The sequence below is a fragment of the Ptychodera flava genome, chromosome 19 (assembly GCF_041260155.1).
Source record: "Ptychodera flava strain L36383 chromosome 19, AS_Pfla_20210202, whole genome shotgun sequence".
Lineage (NCBI taxonomy): Eukaryota > Metazoa > Hemichordata > Enteropneusta > Ptychoderidae > Ptychodera > Ptychodera flava.
This window is the reverse complement of record NC_091946.1, coordinates 8,068,711-8,092,010: the sequence shown is the minus strand read 5'-3', so window position 1 is coordinate 8,092,010 and position 23,300 is coordinate 8,068,711. Positions and strand designations below refer to the sequence as shown.

The following is a 23,300-nucleotide window of genomic DNA, read 5'->3' as shown; positions in this document are numbered from 1 at the left end:
TCTATGCATAATATTATCTCAAGATGTCATTGTAGGCAGGGAAACCATGCAGTTTGTTTATTTTATGGGGAATTTTGTATAAATCAGAGGGGATTTCTGTCATTGCCAACTCTTGGGAAAACACTCTGGTTAATTATTCAAGCCATATCCCCCTCACTGTAATTGGTTGCCAGCTGCAAACCAAGACTGCAAAATTTCAATTTAATTATGAAATTCATTCTACGGATGTGGGAACAGACACACATGCTTAAATGGACACTGGCACAAGTGCCAGTATATAGAAGCAAAATTCACTGACGACAGAGGGTCATTTTTAAAGTCAATGATCTTTATTGCCGTAGACTGCAAGTTGTAAAAAAGACCTTAGAGAATGACAGAACACATATCAAACTAGAATACAGCTCCAAACAAGGTTAACTCCTGATCACAATTCTATTACATAGATATGACACTACCACAATCAGTCTGAGATCTTTGTACTGCACCCTCAAAGTTTGCCAATGGCTAACATATAAACAAATGCTGATTTATTTAACAAAGTTAGAGGGCGCTCTTCACTGTGGTAAATTGACATGGCACAGGTGCACTTAATCCTACTGCCTTAAAGTCAGCAGTTTCTTTATGAATGTGATTGATAAAATGTAAAGTTTTAAGTGGTCTCTGTGATTGGAAATATGCCAAGAGCTATTTCTCTGGCAGACGAGGTATATGCAAGTGTTTTAAAAGAGGGTTTTTCACACCAAACATTTTTATTCTAGGCTGTTCTTCGATATAGCACAAACACATTATGTCTTAAGCGTTGGAGATATGAAAAAAGCAACCTTTAACCACAAATAGTAGATCACTAAAAAAGTGACCTTGTGTTTGCAAAGCAGCAGGTCGTTACTTGGGATCTTCTCTGTATACAACAGAGCAATCTGTCTGGCGATGAAACAAATTGTCAAAATGAATTCTCTCACATTTGCTACCAGTTGATTCCAAATATGAACAAATCGATGTGACTCGCCCATCCCGTTTCATAACACAGGAAAAGTGTGAGACATTCAGTGCACAATGTATCACTGAAGTGTTGTCTCTGAACCATACTTTTCTCACTAACATGAGGTCTAGTAGATTATGAACCAATATCACCGACTCACGAGTGCTCTCTACTATTCTCTATGTAAAGCCATCATAGAATCTTGGCAAACCAAACACTGACTGACTGCATATAGGTCACCCTCACAAGGTAATCTGATGGTGTAATTGCATATCATGTGACAATCCTCCCTGCATCCACTGCAAATAAACTGATCCACTAATTGAAACGGTTACTCTTCCATAAATACTCTGTACAAGGCCATCTTATAAATGAAAGAGATGTCACCTGGTATGGCATAATCCCTGGTATATGAAAATGATAAAGCCAGGCCATATATACAAGAATTGTTTGAATTCAATGCATTATCAAATCATTCTCATTCACTTTCTTGATTATTTCTGTTATTTGAAGCAGCTGATACCAATGTCATTATTTTCAGAAAACCTGCAGATTTTCAACTTTTTGTGTGATCATATTTTTCCATCTGTAACACATGCAAAATAGCAAAGTTGAACATAGCCTTTCATTTTTGAAGGACTGCTTTTTGTTAGGATTCCGTTGGAATAATATCATAATTATTGTGAAATTCTCTAGGTCAATACCTTGCAAATCTGAATAATGGTCAAATCTGATTGGTTGACGTGACTTGATCATATCTTTCCTTGACCTAATTGGACAAAGACATCATACCAGTTCCACTTATATCAGTTCAAATGTTAACAACTTTTAACAACGTATGAGTTGAGTCTGAAATGCTGATGGCAGACCAGCTTACTCAGCCATGGGGGTGACAGGGTTATACATTTCAAATGGCTACTGGGTTACTGCAGCCAACTCAGAGTGCCTCATAATTGTCACAGTGAGACAGAAGGTGAATGGGCCTAAACTGTACACTTATACAAATTAACATAATCCTAAGGGGGCTTAGCTGCTTCAAATAGCTTAAGGAGGCCCCTTAGAAAACCTTATTTTAATAATGAAGATTGGGCCCACTGTTTTTCAGGTGGATCACTGTCAATACTAAGACCACAGAGTAAAGGCTGTGCACACACATGATGTAAAATCTAACGTGTTGATTGGTCTATATGTCCCCTGATTTCAAACAGGTGTACATGTAAGCTCTTGATGTGTGACAACACGCTGATAGACACACTATGTAATACTGAAATTATCACTAATTTCTGACAGAGAGTGGACTCAAGGAGTAGAAATGGGAAAACAATACCATGTTCATCGTGCCAATCTCAGCTAAATCATATTGACAAAAAACAACGGTTAGTTTCAAATAATAAAAAAACAAATGTCCTGACATACATTATCATGGAATGAGTAAATGTACACAGATATTTCTCTCTTTCTCTCTCTCAAAAAAAACACCACCATCTTCACCCTATATTTGGTAAGTGTCACTTTACAATCCACAGTGGAAAAATTATTTGATTGCAGGGACAAACCTGAAAAAAGACTGTGGAAAATACATAGCTGGGTGTTATTGGGCTGTTCCTATGGGCTAAATTGTAAGTCTTTCTGTCTAAGTAATGTCACTTTTACAAAATAATATGTGTAGAAAACACCAAATTCCAAACAAATCTTACACTTATACTAAGTAAAATTATACCAAAGGAAAACTGAGATTTTCATGTCAAACCTCTACTATTTTCCTCGGTAGAATTCATATATTAAACAAATATTCCCTTCCTTTGTATACCCTGCTACCCCCTGAGAGACATGCAAATAAAGTCAACCCCCGGGGGTAACAAATAGGCTACACCAAAATGTAGGGGGAGGACAGTGGTTTAAGTTAGTCTATGTTCATATGAAAAAATACATCTGTTCTAAGTTTTCTACCACAATTTTGTAAGATATGATAATACACTAATTTTTCTTCTTAATTTCCAATATTGTTCTGACACCTGTACAAAGTTATCGTGAATCAATTCATTGATTGTTTGACTTAGCGATTTTTTGTTTAAACTTGGTCATTAAAGATTACAAAAAAAACAAACTTCATCAAACCTATCCTTGAGTAACAATTATTTTTTTTTAAAGTTTATTCGCACCTAACAATATTCTTTTCACAAAATGTCTGAACAGCAAATTTCAATTTTACACTCTTTCGGGACAACTGACAATATACTTTTTTAATCATTTTAGCTTTTTACCTTTTTTCCTCATAAATAAATTGAGACTTCTTAAGTAAGTCCCCCATAGGTAACCATACATTATTTTCTAACCTAGGGGGCACTTTTACATTATTTCCCTATCCTAGGGGTACTGGTTTCCATATTTTCTTCTGCTCTCAACTCAGCATGAAACATTCATTTGGTACACATTCCTATCTGAGAAACAATGACCTAGAAGCGTTAGTTAGGTGGCAGTGAATATTGAACTTTGGAGCAAAATTTTTTTTGTTCCCAGTTTTTATAAAAAAGAAAAAAGAAAAAAGTTTTATAGTAGGTTACATGAATAACATTTTTTAAAGACAAATCTCTGGGTTAATTCTTTCCATTAACCACATACTATGTCATATGTACAGTGCACATTTCTCATTCTTGTTTGTTGAAATACAGTATCAAATTCTGGTTAAATTTTTTGGTAGTATTTTTTTTCTATACTTTTTTCTTTAGTTTAAGAAACATTCACTCAAAGTTATATACAGGAATAAAGTTCTTTGATAAGCCAAGACAGTGTCAACACCTGGTTTGGTAGGTATATACAGTTGCAATACTGACATATGATTGGCCAACAGTTTTTCACATGACTGATACCCCCTATCCTGATAAATATTTTTACAGCTTCTCCTTGGCAGGCACCCAGATGGTTGGTGTGGATTCTCTGCCGATGACTTCTTTGACCTGCTTGTATATTTCATCCACTGTGTCGCCTTGAACGATTGCTGTTGGGAAATAAATACATAACATGTTATAACAGAAATACCTGCATTACTGCATGGCATGTTCGTTGAGTGAAACTACATAAGTAAGTTTGTCCTGCCAACTTAATCTGCTACATTAAAATAATTTTTGTGATCACTTGGGGGTGGGTGGAGAAAAGCAACTTTATTATCTTTGTCATCGAATGCAAATAAAATGGCTACACTTGATTCAATATACATCCTGCTCCACTGAACAGTATGACAAAGTTTAGTATAAAGTTGGTCCTAAATGAGGGGATGATGGAAGCATAGCTTCTCGCCAAACAAAAGTTTTACTGGATCATGGTGGACAGGATTTCCCTTCATATCTTATGTTTGGATTAAGAATACTTGAACCCAACTACCTCTACTTTCCTCTAATGAGATGCGACTCTGTCACAGCAAACAATACACTTTTAACACAGTTTGGTGATCAATGGTTCAACAGATTTAACTTCAAAGGGACATCTTTAAATTTTTTGAAAGCAATGACACATGTATTTTGCATAGTAATCCCAAAACAAATCAAAACGTTGTCAACATCCAGACTTCAATTCAAGGCAACAACAGAAATAAGAGGACATGCAGTAAATTGGAACAGAAATGTTTTCCAGCTGACATTTGATAAAATGGACAAGTAGTAATGGGAAGCTAAGACGCCAAGTTTGTTGAAATAATTGATTAACTCCGTAGATTCATACTACTTGTTTTGAGGTTCAATAATGCTTTAATGTGGGTACAATGTAAAGTATTAAGGTGTGTTGGTAATTATAGCTGTGCTTCGTCTCAAGTGGCCACTTTATAAAGCCATTTAAGATAGCGTGCACATCAGTTATTTTCTGCAGTGGGAACGCCAGAGAAATTACAAAACAAACTGCTCTGGAACTGAAATACTGCACAAGTGATCAAACATGAAAATTCAGAAGTCTGCAAACGAGAGGGGATAGTTTTGACATGGGAGATTATTCTTAGTTGAAATGTTTGGCGTCATTTCCTGAGTTGCTGCATGCTTCAACAACCTTTTGAAGCAAGCGTAGCAAATTTTGACATATTATAGTTCTAATGATCATATAGTGGAAATATTATGACAAGCTATTCAGGATTTTCACTTCTGATAAATCTTTGAAGGATGTTTCAATATTTCATTGCACTTCAAATCCACATTACTTGTGTGGTGCTGTTTTAGTGACTTGAAGACCATTTTACTGTATGCTGGGAAATGTCTCTGATGCATGCTGGGATGTTCCTACAATGATGTAAATTGCTGATGTCCCCGAAAGAATATTTTTTCTGGAGATTACCTGATTATGAGAGGACAATGATGCACCACTCAACAACAATCAACGTGGGATTTTTATACCTCTCTTTTACCCTTTCACCACCATGGTTTGGCCCAGACCTATTGTTATCAATGGTGAATATGGACTAGTTTACAGGGAATTGGGTGTGCACAGGTACAAGCATTCTACCAGTTCTGATCCATCTTTAGTTTTGCACTGGACAGATGGACTGGTAATATAATGAAATGTGGCAAATGGGTTAAAAGTAGGAGTTTCTCACGGGATGCATCTAAAAGCAAATTGTTAAACTTGCACTCAAAGACAAGACTGTTGTAGCATTTGCATGAAAAGTCTGTGGAGTACAGAGAAGTCAAGAGATATGGGAGGGCTCAGTCTAAGAGGCTGAAAGTTCCCCCTTGAACGGATGAAAAATAAACTAACCTGTAAAAAACTGCAGGAATTCCTGTTCAAGTTTGAGTGCTCTCTCATAGGTCTTCCTGGCTTGCTCCTCAGTGATTCGTTTGTTCATATCCATGATGGCCTCCACTGACTTGGGCTTGATGAAGATGGCCACGGGATACAGCTGGGCTACTTGGAGTCGCTTGATGGCGTTGCCACTGACGTCCAAGATGCAGTGTTTTCCTTGCTGTGGTATGCAGAGAATGATAGCAGCATTAGAGTCATGTCTTTGTTATGTGCGAGTCTTTTGGAAGAGTCCTCTCTTATTATATCACCAATTTTTGGGAACAGGGGTTGGGAGTCAATATCACTTTGTATACATATTTGGTAGACACTTTGGGCAGGCTGTGTGAGTTGCAATCTTATAAAACTGAAATTACACCATTCCTTGCATGACAACCATCATACAAACCAAATGCAATGACTGAAAGGAACAATATGTGTTGCACATTAACATTGTTGAGCTTGGCCAGGATAACTCATAGGAGTTGATATTTATATCATTCCATAAATCATATGCAATTTCTGTCATCTGTTGTGTAAATAAGTGTGTTTATATCAGAGCGATTCCTACTTTTCAAAGTTACATGCTCAGAAACAGCCTCTTGTATTTTCCACATTGTGTTGGATTGTAACACTAATGGTAATCAAGTTGGCTCATCATAGCATTTCTCAACAGCAACGTTTTCTCCTTTTTCAATCACAATTCACAACAATCATAACATAGCTCACTGAGTGCAATATGTACGCAATACACTAAACTGAATGAAAGCAATGAAAATTTATAGACTTCTGAAATAGCACTTTTGAAATGAAAATTATCAATAGCTTAAGAGAAAAATTATGAATTTGATTCATGGCTAAAAGCATAGCAATAGAAAGTATAGGGTTGAATGTAACAATATGGCAATTGTTTTACAGCAATGACAGAATCAAAATCTAAGAAAGTTCAATGGTGCCTTATGTCAAGTGCTGCATATTTGCAGTTACGAAAGTCTTATATTAAATGGGAAAAATGAGCAGAAACTGTTAGAAGTGCAATTGTAAAGAAAATTGAATTTCCCGATCATCCCTTAGTTCTGAGTTATGATTGTAATAACCTTACCTTCTCGGCCACTTCTCGTACTGACGCCACACTGGTGCCATAAAGATTATCATTATACTGCCCTGCTTCAATGAATGAATGGTTTTGAATGTCTCTCTCCATCTGTTCTCTGGATTCTACAAAGTGATAGTCTCTAGCATCCACTTCATAATGGCGCCTTGCTCGTGTAGTGTCTATGGAGACGGAGAAAGAAATTGGTATGGTGATTTATGTGGGAAAGTGATAGTGGAAATTTTATACCTGGTTTACAAATAAATCTGATGGTTAACATTTCCTATTACCACATAATTCATCACAATGACTGTTTTGCTTTAGGCAGCTGGGATTTTAAACATTTCCTTGAAACTGCTGAAAGCTTTGTTGCATTGCAGCAATTATCGATGACTTCCAGATTGGTCTAGAGCATTTGCCACCATGAAAATAGCCTTCACAGCAAGGCTCACATACACTGTATATCAATTGTGGTTTTTGTCTTACACTACCGGTGCTTTTTGAGTGTGTGCTTGATCTATGAGTGTGAGTCAACAATTGATATACGATGTTAGTAAGGCCTGCTTTAAAGAAGGTTATTTGTGATGGTGCACAAGTCTTGAACAAGCCATAAGTCACTGATAATCATTGCAATTTCATTTCAACTTTAGCAATTTCAAGCAAATTTAAAGCCCCAATAGCTGCAAATTTGCAATAAACTAATCTCACAATATCCCCTGTTTTCTAAGAGTTCTCTTTGAATAAGACCCATTAAAGACTGAATAAGTGTATAACACTGTCATAAGTGTCAAAAGTGGCATGTAAATTCAAACGTTTTAAAATCCTTTTAGATTCCCCACCATTTTCAAAAACTAATCATGTGACAAAGAAAATAAAGATTACTACAACAAAATGTTGATCACCGTGTGCTGTGCATCCAAGTAAATGGCATCATGCTTGTTCCTTTGATGATCATCATGTATGTACAGGAAATAGTGCTTTTTTGTACTTTTCTGTGGGGGTGCCATTTTTATGAGTGCGGCACCCGTTTATTATTTAACCGGTAAAAACACATACCGGTAGGCATGGTCAAAATCTGCGAGCAGTAATATTTCTATCCAAGTTCTTCAGTTAGCACATTAACACAAACCAACTGTGGTTTGAAAATAAAATCATAAAAATAATGCATAAAATTCGCAGCTATTGGGGCTTTAACAATGTCTAACCCATCTAAACAGCAAATTGTGATTATCTCTGTACAGCTTGTCAGAGGATACTGGCTACATGACTTGCCTCAATGTTATTGTTTGTAACAAAATATACTTCTAAGGAAAGTCCTCCAAAGTGCATGTACATTGTTGTACGACATATCATCAGCAGAATAACTGTAATTCATTCTTTTGGTGGGGGCAATGACCTGTGAGCACATTATGCTTAAAGTGATGTGAATAGAAAAGCACAAGACAGCAAAAATTATGCAACATCACACAGCAAAAACAAGGCGTTATATTTATAACAATACATGCCGGCTATTAGGATGATTGGAAAAGTTTAAAGAGGAACTGTGTCAACTTACGAGGAACACAGCTTCCAAACTTATCGGGATACTCTGAAATCAGATCATCATTAATACGATCCTTCATTGGTCCTAGAATGATTACTGGTCTCTGGTAGTGTGTAGCTGAAAATGTAAATGTAGACAAAAAAGGTGACTTTTGTGATACCTGGGAGTCACTGGGGAGGCTATGAAATTACAGCTTGTTGGTTATGCATTCACATTAAAAATATGGGTGAACAAATTGAAACCTTGAGAAAAATTTTGATGTGTCTACTCATAAGTACAGTCTTTGTAGATCTCAGAATTGGATTTTATTACATATGAGGAAACTAACAAATTTAAGAATTTTAAGTCACACCGCAAGAGGGCGCTGTTGACAATTTTGTCATTTTGCAAGCTGAGATGTGTAGATAATTTGACAACAGAGTGGAATGCCAGGTACTACTGTTTAATCTGCTCAGAAACAGCCTCTTGTCAATTCTGCACAGAAATATCTAGGAGACAAGTAGTTCATCACAGCAGAAAAAAAAATGATGTGACGGTTCACTAGCCATATCAAGTACCGTACAATCCTTATCTCTGAGTGAAACATAAAACTGACTAAATAGGGAAATTTATTTTTTCTAATGGGACCAAATGGTACAAGCCTTACCTTCTTGTTGAACCACAGCTTCATATGACAGAATGGGCTCATCAACACCCCCTGAAATGCAAAATATCCACTTTTTAAAAAAAAAAAATTTGTGCCACAAATGAATTATTTGATGAATGAAATTAAATTGAAATGATGATAAATGAATTGACAAAAGTCGACAGAAAAGAACCCGGATTATGATAACCTTTCTTTCAAAATCTGAGATATTTTAGAGTCGAAGATTTATGGATATTGTGGCAATTCATGACATCTTGTAATTTCATGAAACACTGTAAATGGAAGGCTGCTGTCTTCCATTCAGTGTTTTTTAAAATTATGGATAGCTTTCTCTTTTTAGGTGAATCGTATAATTTTTTTTCTACTTTCATATTTCTGGAATGTACAAAATTTACAAGAGATGGTGAAGAATACACTAACAATGCCATAAACTATGCCTAGTATCAGCACCATCATCCCCTCTGTAGTTTGGTGTGACCTCTTCGATAAAGATTATTACGGTCAAACCAACATACAGACTGTGGGGGTGAGAGGGTCAACTTATATGAACTTCCACATGCAGCATTTTATTGCACTTTACCAGCATAAACCCACTTCCCCTTTCCATTGATGCAGTTTGGTACGACCTAAAATTTAGGGTGGACCAACACACAGACTTTAAGGGTGGAAAGGGTTCATGGGCAAAAAGATGTAGCGCTAATGAGAAATGGAAGATGTGAAAAATGAGTGAGAAATGATGCGGTGGGATAATATCTTGACTGGTAACCTTGCTACAATGATCAATTCTAAATACACCACTTTCAAGATATTTTTGTTGTTGTTCTTGTGCCTGACCTGGTCGACATAATAATCAGACATATTTTCTGCCAACAATGGTTGGGTAAATACAAGGTTTCATGCCCATCCCTTTCTTTCAACAATCGCTGAGATGCTATCTTTTTACCAGGAACACTGCCCTCTATGGTACATGTTGGATTCCTGCATGGGCCAAAATTTGATGTGCTGGTAAAATTACACCCAGCGTTGCTTGAATGAACATCAAAAATCGACATATCAACTGTGAACAACAACAGTTTAACATTGTAGCAAGGTAACATGGGATACTTCGTTATCACTTTTATGACAGTTAATTACATTTATTTGAAGTACATGGAGCTATTACACACAAATTTTATCTCATGAGACATGGTGGATAAACTGAGGTGAACTCAGCCTTGGGATTTTAGAATGAAATTTTTTTTATCATGTGCAAGAGAATTATATGCATGCAAAATATAGCTATGAATGCTTCAAGACACAGAGGATAGTCTGGAATTATTTGATGGAGATTTCTTAATTTGCACGAAAGCTTTTATGATTTTTTTTCGTTGATACTTTTTGATAATTTACTTACAGGTGCTTTACAGTAAATGTGCAAGCCCCAAGTAGCTTGGGTACTAAACTTGAAACGGAAAATATTTGGAGCCTGCTAATGACATTTTCTGAGCAAACATTTATGTGTGTTTGTGTTATTGGTGTTTCATTTCTCCACTTGCTGAATCATGATCATTTGATGTCACAGAATGTCTCACAAACATACTGGAAATTTTGGGAAAGTTTGAAAAAAATCAATCATATGACAAGATATGAAATCCCCAGAGTCTTGAAACATTTAACTTTGAATTTTTTGCTTATCTTTTCGGTGAAAATCTTGGGTTAATACTCAACATGGATACACAGTGAATGATCTTATGACACACTACATCTTTTTCCAGATTCACATTCATTTGAAAAAGAGTTTTCATATGTGGGAGTGAGTTAATGAGCATTAGAGACATTTTCAGGTTCACATTAGGGGTGGAATTTTTGACTGGGTGTGTATCACTTACTGTAGCTACATGTACTTTCTGTATCACTGGCATTGGATGTGAAGTTGGTAGCTAAATTTGGAGAATACCACAAGAGAAGGGGGAAAGACCCCACACAAGGCAAAGACCATAGACAAGGGATAAACCAAGGAAAGAGAGAAAAAAAATGTGCGGAGAGTTATTACAAGTCTACTAGTAGCCAACACATAGCATTTTTCTGCTTCTATAATAATAATGCAAAATTTGTATTGTGATGTTTGACTTCACCTCATGGAAACATGATGCAGGCTTCAGGAATTATTCTGAAAAGGATATCTTTGTCATTGTTAACAAAATGGGAATTGACAACATCAACCTGTACGTTTCTCTATGTTGCCATGGGAGCAGTAGTTCTGGCCTGGCAGCCATATTGGATAGTGGCATAAACTGTGTGACAGAGTTCATTATTCTGAAGTTGCATCTGGTTCCTGATTGAAGTCATCTCAGTTTAACAGAGCTTGTGTGGATCTGCTCAGGTAAGTAGTAGATGCAAATCTAGACAAATACAAGGTGATATTTTTGTTACTAGATTTTGTTGTATCCTTCTCTTTCTTTTTTACTTCATTGATTGGGCTAACACAAATGAATATTTTGAACTTTGTACGGATGAATTTTGACATTCTGTGTCAAATTCTGTGTATATACAACATGAAGACAAAATTTGGACTCGATAGAGACTGATTTTTCAACAAAATATGTTCCCTGTACTTGAAAATGGTGTAATCTATTCAGCGACTTATCTTCTGATCCGAAAATTATGATAATTTCTTTTTTCCTTTTTTTTGCAAAATCTCTGAAAGCCTGAACAGACACACACAAAATCTGTCCAACGCTACCATTGAAAAGAACAATTTTTCAATGAAACAAAATAAAAAATAACCTTTATCAAGGATTGAGGAGACTGAGGACACTGGTCATCAGGTTAGCACAGTAAATGTTATAAAAAAACAATCAAAATTAATATGAACATTCAAACATAAAAACGGTGCATACAAAACAACTTCTGGACATTGTACAAAACAGTGTAGTATCTTGCAGATAAAAGTTGAGGATACTCTTTCATTCATACATTCACACGTGCGTATTTTATGTGAATTTTCAGTGTCACTTCACTGACGAATAGATGGAGGGATTGCTTTGGCACTGGCAGTGAACACTGTAGACACTGAGTGAAAATTCCAACATCTTGTGATGCATAGGTTATGGAAAGACATTGACTAATGATTGTTACACTCCATGGAAACTTCAGTGCACTGACCGTCGACAAATATTTGAACAAAACTGAATAAAACCATGGCACTTTGTGATTCATATACATTGCTGAGTATTTGTAACTTGAAATCTGTGTAGTGTAGATGCAACAATATTCCATGAATTTCTAAACCGAAAGGAGAGTAGCCTTGCTAGAAGACTGAAAATAGCATTCTTTTGAGATGAGGACAGAAAGTTGACCAATAGTAAGATTTCATTCACAGAAATATCAATTCTTGTATTTTACATGGGCTGGACGCTGGGAATAAACTGAGTCAGCTGAACTTACAACAAAGGTTCAGAGGTCAACACATTAAAATTCTTCTGTGATAAATATAGTAGTGCGTACACCACACCTCAATAATCTGCTATAGTTTGTGTCAATGACTGCTACATCAAACACTGTGAGTCATATGCTATAATGCTGACAAATACAAACACTGTCCTCATCAAAAAGGCTGTGTATGCAGGTCTGGTGGACATTTGGGATGATATCCATATGCTTGTTACAGTATGAAGGCCAGAAGAAATTAATGTTGTTTAGATGCATACACGTTTTCCAAATGTTTGTAGGATATCCCCTGATGATGTTTGGCAATGTACCAGCTCTCAAATTTAATCAGGGTCTGCTATATCTCAGCTTGTGTTCAGCCATAATTAAAAGTGGAAAACTCATGGTAAATTGCCAAACAACCATGTTGCCAAACAACTAGATCGTAAGAATCATACCATTTTGAGATTTTGAGTTTAAAATGATTGGTCAACACAACGTAATGTAGATTTCCTGTCCAAATATTTGCATGACTTGAAACATTTTGGTTGAAATTTTTGAACACTTTCACAAGTGTTTCAAATCTTCAATCTTCAGGCAAATCAGAGCAAACAGATACAATATTCTTGTCAACACCATCTCTCTGTTATTAACTGATACTTTTTGATCACAATCAATCATACACCACGGCACACAACATTCATTGCAATCTTACGTTCTGCATCACTTGTGTCTTGGTCACTGTCTCGACTTTTGTAGAAAGGAAATTTTCGAGAAAATACAATGCCCTTTTTCCTTTTTTCATTAAACGAAGTCTGTAATTAGAAAAGAACAGAGCATTTAAAAAATAATTTCCAGGTTTCATGAAGTTAAAATCAATTCTATATTCATCTCCACTTCACTGAAAAACCAATGACAAAATCTCCAGTACAAAGACTTCAAATACTGATCAGTTTAAGCCAGCATTTGCTGTAAAAATACACACTTAAATTGTGACTATGCTTTGGACCCATAATATTTTTTTTAAAAGGGCATTTGGACCTAATTGTACTAGAAAACAGCAGTAACAGGGTCTAAAGCAAATGTCTCAGGTCATCTTTCTTGGAACAATCTCCCCTTTAATCTCCGGCACTCCCCGTCATTAACATCTTTTCGTCATGCTCTGAAGACTTGTCTGTTCAGACACTACCTTGCTTTCTTCCCTACTATTGTAAAGTGCCCACAGTTCATGGAGATTAGGCACTTTATTTATCAACTTTATTATTATTATTATTTATTTGTAAAGACTGTGTAAAGCATCTGCTATGTTCTTCAAAGTCTACGCACAAGTCCTTTCTAACTGACTTTGTCTTGTGTTGGGACATTTCAAAGTGTGTGGATTGAGTTGATAGTCTTGATATCAAAGAGCTGTTACAACTCACCCTGCTTTTGTCAGCATCTCCGCCGCCTCTTTGAGAAAACTTCACCTGTTTCAACCTGGCTCTCTCTTTTCTCTCCACTCTGTGAAAAAAACAGAAAGGCAAACGTTTTTCAACAAAATGTTCAACAGTGTCCCAGGCTAATGGAAAGATATCATCAACATAGATGATATTCACACTTTAATGAGTGGATCTGTCAAGGAGGTATTCACTGTATTTGAATGCTAACTCTCTGCTACTCCAATGCATCTGAAAAATCACCACAAAGCACACCAGGGACTAAAAGGACTCTATACTTTGACTTTTAATTGAGTCAGAATGATAGGTTTTCTGAGAGAGGGCGAAACACTTGTTTGCTTTAAACTATTCTATGTCAGTTTACATGATATCTACCAATCATAGAGGTTGTTCATGTCTGCTGGGAGTAGATCAACTATTTGTCTGCTTCAACTGTAGTTTAACTTAATCATCAATCTACTGAGCTCTCTTACATCATGATTTACTCTGTTTGGTTGTGGGTTCTCAACTGACATTCCCTGTCTTTGCCTACAGCAAGCATATACCGGGACAGTGGGGGGTAGCTTTTGACGATTTTTTTCACTCGTTTTGCTTTTTTATGTCAATTATAAGTTTTTGTTCCAATCCCTACAGCACACTGAAACACCCATTATTCAGACTGTCAACACAGTGTATATACACGTAAAATGCACTGTTATGGTTTACGTATAAATTTTAGTCTTGCCAAACCTACCACGTGTACAGGCTGAGTTGACAAGGTGAATACAGTGCATCTCAACATTGTTTGGGGAGTAGAGCAGGAAGTTTAGTTGACAGTTAAAGCAAAACTAGTGAAAAATTCATTAAAAGTTACATTTACTTGCAGTTTCAAAGATGTTCATGTAATATTGACACTATACTCACATCCCAAGTTACTTTTTACCAGATTGTCACCTTCATTTATGTGAAATACATTAGAGCTCTATTTGGTGTAAATTTTTCGATGCACAAAACTACAATTTCTTGTTCTACTCCTGAAGTCCAAATGTCTAGTTTTCAACTTGTGAAAACACCCTGTGTCTGTGTCAGCAATACCAATGTAGGCTAATGCACTCTAGTCTGGACTAGAATTTTGTTTGTCCACAACAACTGTTCATTGCATATTATACTCAAATAGCTATATCTCCAAAGCTAATAATTTGTATCTAAATAATACTATTTGGAAACGAATGTACTTGTTTTAAGGAACAACAATTATGAGTATATTATCAAAAGTTAGAGGTACTGTCTATTGCATGTGAAATGTGTTAATATGTATATCATGTGATACTGACACGCTGTTGACAGGGAATATTCATAGATACTGAGTGCCACTTTGACTGGCTCACCTTGTTCACAACAATCATGGCTTTACATTACTTACCTTCTTTTGCTTGGAATAACGCCCGTCTCTCCTTCTTCACCGTCGTATCCGACCTTCCGCGCCTGCCACCACTCGTCATCACTTGCATTGACCACATGGAGCATATCGCCGAATTCAAAGCTCAACCCTTGGCTGGGAAGGCCACTGTCCTTTGTCTTGTCATAGTCAAAAAGTGCCCTGAGGAAAAAAAGAACACCAAAATAAACAATTCAAACACATGAAGAGTAGTCTGGTTGCTTCATCTTATCTATAAAACACCATTCTTCTCTTTTTATGATACACTTTTCATCATTGAGGGGGCAATGTATTATGACACATTCGGAAGGAAACACAGTTGGACATATTTCCTTTGTCATTTCCCTCACTATCCATTGGAGGCATTGTCTGACTTCACAAGGCCTAACTGTCAGACATTGCTCGGCCTTCTTATAAAAAATTTGTTTCATTTACACTATTGTTTTTAATGGCTTCCTTGTTCAAAGAATTTTGGGTGTGTATCTAGTTAGTTGTGATCATTATACGTGTTTGGATTTGTAGATGAACTTTGTCTCGTGTGACTACTCATAACAAGTCAGATGAGATAGCGTGTACATCAGTTATTTTCTGCAGTGGGAACGCCAGAGAAATTACAAAACAAACTGCTCTGGAACTGAAATACTGCACATGAAACCATGTTTTAAGTCACATTATTCACTGTAGAACTGTAACTTTCTTCATAACTACCTAGGCTCTTGCTAGCCATATAGGAATTTTCGAAGATTCAATGAAGGATTGGAGAAACTTGTCAACTTAAAGCATTAATCTTGTCAATGAAAAATAGACAAGTATATTATTACATAGTAATGTTCTGTGTATGTGACCTATGCTGATTTAGTCATCATGCAAGGCAGTTCTGCATCTCCTTATCAAATTATGTTACACTTTATGTAATATTTAAGATGAAACTGTGAAAAACCAACACTAGTTCTAATTTTCCTCTATTTGTTCTCAAAGGGTCTTACCTGACGTAAAGTGATCTTTTGGCCGATGTTTTGAGACTTCCCGGACTCACGTTACTGTTCATCATTTGTTCTCGGAGGTCATGAATTTTTGCTTCAAACTGGTTGTACTCTGATTGGTGTATGAAGAAAAAGAAGAAGAAAAGCAAAAAGTCAGTATCTCACAAATTTTCCTTAAAGATCAACCCTGTAGCTCACGTCAAATTTGAATTTTCTTAGGTCAAAGAGACGCTCAGCAGTGTGCAAAATCCGCTTACAGGGCACACTGAGTACAAGGTCATCAAAACATTGTTGTTTGCTGAAACGATACACCTGCAGGGGTTTACAGTGACAGTCTAGGTTTATTTTTGGCATTCTGATTGAAAAATACACAGTAGAGCCAAAAATAGCACAGCTTTACCGACAAATTTACATGTAGGGAAGGTTTGCACTTTTTACAAACAGTGGCTGTCAATGTTACATGGGTGCAACGAATCAATGTTTTCTTTGTTCATCTCTCACTCATGAACTCGTTTGCCAAAGAGGATTCACTCCTACAAAGACTGCTGGCTCTTACATGCAAATATGATATCTGTCTCAATCCCTTCATATTTCAGATTGGAATTTTGCAAGGACATCAAGGTGAAACATCAATTCAAAGGGGCAGTGCACAAAGCATTATCATGGAGACAGATAAAACAGCGCAGTGCTGGCAGCGATGTCACTTAATCCATATATACACTACATGGCTGTAAGCATTTGTATAGCCAATCTAGAATTTTTAATCTTTTAGCCATTTTTTTAATTTTCGAGGATTTCATGGAAACAATTTTCTATGGCTTTAATTTTGCATTAGCCCATTTTACTTTGTGTGATTGTTTTGCACTGTTAACAATAAAATACCATTTTCAACATTTAGGTGGGCAATGTCATTAACTCAAAGACTATTGAAATGTATACAGATGTGCCTATATATTTATTTATTAGCTGGGTGTTTCAATTTCATGTACTTGATTATTTGGCAAGTGTCATACAGACTTGATGTATATTTGCACCATGGGACACCTATATTAATCCTGTTTCTCCCAGGTTCCATTGACAAAAACCATAGAAATAAATACCACTTTGAAGAAAGAGGAGTAATATTCTTCAGATATATTCACACGCACAGCTCATCAAAAACATCAATGCACAATCGCACCCCGTATGACTATTCATGACGACAAAACAAGAATTGGGTGCTGCTCACCATCAGGTTTGTACTGCGTAACTATGGTAACAGTCTGGCCTGCATTTTTGAGTGCAGCTGCAGCTTCTTCATGGGTTGCCAGTGTCAAGTCTTTGCTGTTTACCTGTCATAGAGAAATGAACCAAAACATGGTGACTTCAGATGTTGGAACATCAGCATTGTGTTTTGCCTGAGTCCACATGTCTCTTTGTCTGTGACTATTTTCTGTGTCTGTCAAGTGCTTTCAGTTTCCATGCTTTTTTGTTACTTTAACCCTTTCAACACAATGGTTTGGCCCAAACCCATTGTTATTTATGGTGAGTGTTGACTTGTTCACATGGGATAGGGGAGAACAGGTTAAACTTGCATCACAGCCAAATGAACTGTTTGTTCTAAGTCTGTCTTGGCTAGTACCATATGATAGGCAAGTACTGTAAGCATCATCTTGCTCCATGGTAAATTTGCCAACCAAGTGCCACTGGGCCAGCGCTTGCTCTGATTTTTTGTGCCAAGGTTGGTGACATGAAGACAGGTTATTTGTCCTTTATACATTATTTGGTATCAGCTATGCTCAGAAACAGCCTCTTGAATGTTCCACATTGTGTTGGTATCAACAAACAGTGGTAAACAAGTTAGCTCATCATAGCATGCAGTAACCAGTAGCAATGAAATTAGCTTATTAAAGCATATAATACCATTTCAAAGACTCTCTGTGACTTGATTAACATTGATACCTATACTTTCAAGAACACCTTCATATAAGTGCACCTCTCCAAGCAATTTGCGATGTCAGGCAATGAAGTGAAATACAGTGATCTCAAGTTCAAGGTAAACGTTCCTGCATGTACAAAGACAGACCTACTTCATGCTCAATGCTGATTGTATTACGAGGCTATGGTTGTATTGAACATTGTTTTGTATACTTTTTACAATTATTGATATTAATATTGTTTATTTTAGAGATCCATTGCATATACTGATCCATTTGAAACTCTGTACATACTCTGCTGAGCAAATATTCCCCACAGGACCAAAGACGACAAACTGCAAGAGAAGCTTCTTCCACGACTTCATCATCTAAGTAATGAAATTCCTGAAGTCATACACACATTGTAAGATCAAACTTACTTTGCGACAGTCTTTGCCTCAGCCAGTACATTAAATTTTACTGTTTTAGAAGGATTCAAACATGTGTTCCTTCTGTAGTTTTCAGAATCATACCAAATTAGTTCCAAAAAATGCTTAGATGCAGCATAAATGATATTCAAGGAAGAGAACATTTGACGACACAATTAACACATGCTTTTATGTACAGGGACTCATAAATCTTGCATGATATACAAAACAGAAATTCAAAACTCACCGAAAGGATTTGGTCGCCTCTTTTCAATTCTCCACTGAGGTCAGCCACGCCGCCAGCTAGAATAAAGGAAATAAATATACCCTCTCCGTCTTCTCCACCGACTATGTTGAAACCTAGCCCTGTCGTCCCCTTCTGTAATACTACTTTACGTGGTTCTCTGAAAACAGAAAATATCACAGTGAGAAATTGTTATGGAAAATGTATAATACCACCATTAGTAGTACAATTATCATTAACCCTTTGAGTGCTGTAATTTTTCCCATCAAAATTTTAGTGTAACATTTTACCAGTTTTTATTAATTTTCTGCATTTTTTTTATGGTTATGGATGAAATGGACATCACATTTTGTTGGCTACACTTTTTCATTAAAATTGTGACAGAAATCTGAAAAAAAATTGACTGGAGAACATTTTATGAAGGCAACAAAAATTGACTGTGGTGCTCAAAGGGTTAATTTGTTCATTAAATATGCAAGTGCTGATAATAATTCAATCAAATGATAGTCCTGATTGTAAAGTAAAATGTATACATTGATTGTCAAGTCAGATGTATAAATTGGAAATTTTTACCAGATAGAAACGTGGACACTAGATTTCTAGTTTCCATAAAGAAATGCTTGGTGTGAAATTTTGTAAATCAGACTATGAAGTGATCAGTTGCTGCAAAAGACTGTGATTTGGTGATGTTGGATATGTCACTGATATTTCTCATTAGGAATGTCCATCCATGATCAAATTCAGAGTGATATGATGCACAAACTGGGCATTAGTGACCTAAATGAAGAGATATAGCAGGGTGCAGTTTGATTCTGTCTAATTTTATCCACTGTCTATGCCAGCAGCAGTCTGCGCTATTCATATTGCACTGCAGATGCAGAGGGATATCATATTACAGAAAAAGACAATCATAGAGATACCACAATAGTAGCATCATCATTATGATGTGCCTCAAGTTGTTATGTACCAGCAAATAACAGAAATCTATTCTGAATTCACACAAACAAGTCAATAATTTGTGATGGGTTGCACTGAGCTGAGTGGTAACATGGTGATGTCTCATACAGATGTTAACAGATCAGGTTGTATGGATGAAAACACGATGCGTACAGAGTACAATCAGCTTGTATGGACACGCGATAACAACAATCGACTTGTAAAGGTGTACTGTTATTACCACTGCTTACACAATGGAACCAATATTCCTGTATACGAACAGACACACTTAGTGAAAATATCGCAACTAAAAAGCTTGACAAAGACACACCTTGAATCAATACATTGCAATCTGATAGAAACACAAGAGTAGCATTTTCACTGTAGAACACATTCAGTCAGGCATCATATTTTGATAACCGATGAAGTCAAACCATAAGATAGTGGAACTACACAGTAAACATATAGATGCCGCGGAACACAGCTGACACATGATCAACTTGGATTTGCCCGCTCAGCTAATCAATCAAGCAGTCAGTTTGTTACATTTGGTGTGTAAATCTCTAATCCTAAAAACATATGATGACAAACTCACCAAGGGTATGCTCTGATCCCAGAATAGCTCTATAAAACCAAGAAACACTGAAACTGCCCATGCAACACACCAAGCATTCTACTCAGCTCTCGCAGGACACCACTGATGTAAAACCGCATCTACACTGGCAGTTTGGTGGATTGGACAACTCAATGATTTTCAATTCAGTCTTGAGTGTCAAAAGATGAGATCACCATGGCAACACCTTCAACTAACGATCACCATGGCCTGCTCATCTTCATGGAGAATCATACAAACAGAACGAGACGCAAAGTTTGCACTCTAATGCCTCCCCCTGGGAATGTCCTCATTTTTCACAATGGACAATGCCGTAATTGTCAATGAATCTGAAATAAGGGAAGGCTGTGACCTCTGAGTCAGAGGTCACACAGATCCAAATTCAACAGTTCTCTTTGAAATGAAAAACGCAATAGTCAACCGGCAAAATTCAATCATGAACTTGACAATGGTGTAAGCGTTCCCACTAAAAATCATCTGTACATCAATCTGGAGCACTGAAAAGAGGATTTTGTGAGTGTGAACATGAAAGCTAGCTTCTACTCAGAGTCTCAGCATCAGGTACTCAAATGAAAGCAACATCAAAGAGAGATGGAGATTGCCATTAACTTACAGAACAGATCACACACAAGCCACTAACACATATGAATTCTCTGACAGATATTGCTAGATAAACACACCCTTGTCTTCGGTCTCTCTCTCATTCCCCCTGTGCCATTTTTATGACATTTTACAAATCGATAACAAACTTTACAGAAAAAGAAAAAACACTAAATAGAGTAATATTGACTCTGCAAATAATTGGGAGATGACCCTCTTGGTTAAAATACTTGTTACAAAACAATGTTATTTTCTTGCATTTCACACAAATAGTAATTATAAATATATAAGATGTTGATAGGGGTGTACTTTATCATTTCTCGTACGCACTGTAGGAATCGATAAGTTATGATAGGTTGTTCTGAAATTGTGCAAATTTAGAGCTGTACAGCAACTGCTGATTAATCAAGTGAATGTAATATTCTCACACACGTCACACAGCCAGCACAGAGTACGCATGTCAAGTCTTGCACAAAAGTAATATTTAAACCAACTCTTCTGAAAATGTGGGCAATACACATTCAAGCTTGTTAGTGCTCTGTTGTCTTTATATAATGATTCCTACAGTTTACAAATCTTTCCTGGTCCCAATACAACACTGAGTCATGTAATGCATCTATCAAGAGACACAAAGTGATGTACAGAAGCCCTGTAACAGATTATGAGATCTATAGCCGACAAAAAATTGAAACCTTTGGGGGAAGCACACAGCATTATTTGATACGAGAATTCATGTAAGTATTTCTATACATCAAGGACCTTGCTGAAGATTGAAAATCCTTTCCATGAAAGACGTATAACTTCAGCAGAAACTGACCATGCTTGATCATCTCAATCTTGGCCTGCACGGAAAATCGACTACCCTTATTGCAGAACTTTATGAAATCACTCATATTGGAATATCTGTCAATTAAAGATGGTATAAAATTAAAACCTCCCATGAAAAGCAGGGCTTTTAGTTTCCATGCTAAAGTGGAATGATTCACTTTTATCAGAAAAGCAAATTTCATCACTGATGACGAAATGACAAATTTTCAATATCGCTATGCTTGTAATGCATGTACTGTTATGTCAGAAATTTGCATATTACACAGACTGCACTGATTATTAGTCTGGAGGAAGCAATATTTCATCATCACAATATTCATTCTCGTTCTACTTTTCCTGTCAAATTGTTCTCTGCATGTCTAAATATTCTAAAATTACTGTTGACGTTGCAAAGAATAATCAAAGTGTGGCTCTGGAGAGATTTGGCAAACATTATGTTTCCCTTTGAAGATTATACCATGAGGCATATTTGAACATTGTTGAGGAAATCGAAATAATAAAATGGAAACAGAATGCTTTGTGTGAGTGAATGTCTTTGTGTGGTGAGCACATCATCTATTTTGATATGCGTATAGATGTGTGCACAAAAATGGTTTGAAGATTACTGGAATGACTTTCAGCAAAAAAGTCACAAGTCAAGAAAACTGTGTCACAAACTGTGACATTTTTTACATTTTCAGGCAACATTTTCTCTTTGACAAATAAAATACTTCAGACACTTCCAGGTCACGGCATTCAACATTTTCATTGCATTTGGAGTAGCTAGATCTTTCCCCATGCCCTGAAGGCCTCCTCTACCTATTCATCAAAATTTACAAGGCTCATTTCTTGATAAATTATGAATGATACAACCGCTTCCACATTTAGGTCAAACGCTGTTCAGAAAAGACTAACACGCTGGGCTTTTACAAGCATTTTCTGTGTCAGGCTTTCACTCAATGTAGAAGTCTCTATGAAACCTGATAGCTGCAAATAAATGTGCTTTTGATGGTAAAATACCACAAAACAACACTGATTTGATCATGATCACGTTAACTGTCAAAAATCATCAAATTCATCAATATACAATACCTCACAGTTTGTTCTATAGACTTCCTCCTGCATGAGTCACCCACACCAGTGTAATGGTTCGAATTAATTCAATTCAAAGGCTTGCTAGAAAAGGGTGATTAAGTGATCATGTCTATATTTATCCATTTTCCCCACTGTGAGCGGAAACTGTTCACAGAATGATGAGAAAATGTTGTTTGGAAGTCTATTACAATGAGTGAAGTACTGGATAACTCACATAGCTTTATATGATTCCATACTTGCAACTTGATATCATGCGTCTATTCCCATTTGAAGAATAGAATCTCATTGACAATTCTAGGTTTGCATTCTCATACTTACCTGCACATTAAATATTTCACATGATACCTAGATACATCTCAGAAACAGATGACTGAATTTTAATAACGTCATTCTATCAAATATACAACAAATCACATCGG

General features: G+C 36.4%; 1 protein-coding gene across 16 annotated transcripts in view; it reads right to left on the bottom strand.

Annotated features, from left to right (window-relative positions):
- Positions 1-307: 307 nt before the first annotated feature.
- LOC139118496 (disks large homolog 1-like) overlaps positions 308-23,300 on the bottom strand; it is a 176,638-nt gene continuing 153,645 nt past the window's right edge. For 8 of the 16 annotated variants that reach the window (XM_070681790.1, XM_070681795.1, XM_070681793.1 and 5 more), the window contains 12 exons: positions 18,834-18,990; positions 17,492-17,594; positions 16,267-16,375; positions 15,266-15,442; positions 13,849-13,927; positions 13,143-13,242; positions 10,888-10,938; positions 9,020-9,070; positions 8,386-8,490; positions 6,840-7,012; positions 5,717-5,921; positions 308-3,977 (listed from right to left, as the gene is read on the bottom strand). In XM_070681790.1, coding sequence (XP_070537891.1) covers positions 3,871-3,977; positions 5,717-5,921; positions 6,840-7,012; positions 8,386-8,490; positions 9,020-9,070; positions 10,888-10,938; positions 13,143-13,242; positions 13,849-13,927; positions 15,266-15,442; positions 16,267-16,375; positions 17,492-17,594; positions 18,834-18,990 — 1,417 coding nt within the window. In that variant the 3' untranslated portion in view covers positions 308-3,870. Of the gene's footprint in view, positions 3,978-5,716; positions 5,922-6,839; positions 7,013-8,385; positions 8,491-9,019; positions 9,071-10,887; positions 10,939-11,785; positions 11,816-13,142; positions 13,243-13,848; positions 13,928-15,265; positions 15,443-16,266; positions 16,376-17,491; positions 17,595-18,833; positions 18,991-23,300 lie in introns of all 16 variants that reach the window. The other 8 variants (XM_070681791.1, XM_070681796.1, XM_070681794.1 and 5 more) reach the window with 2 other exon arrangements.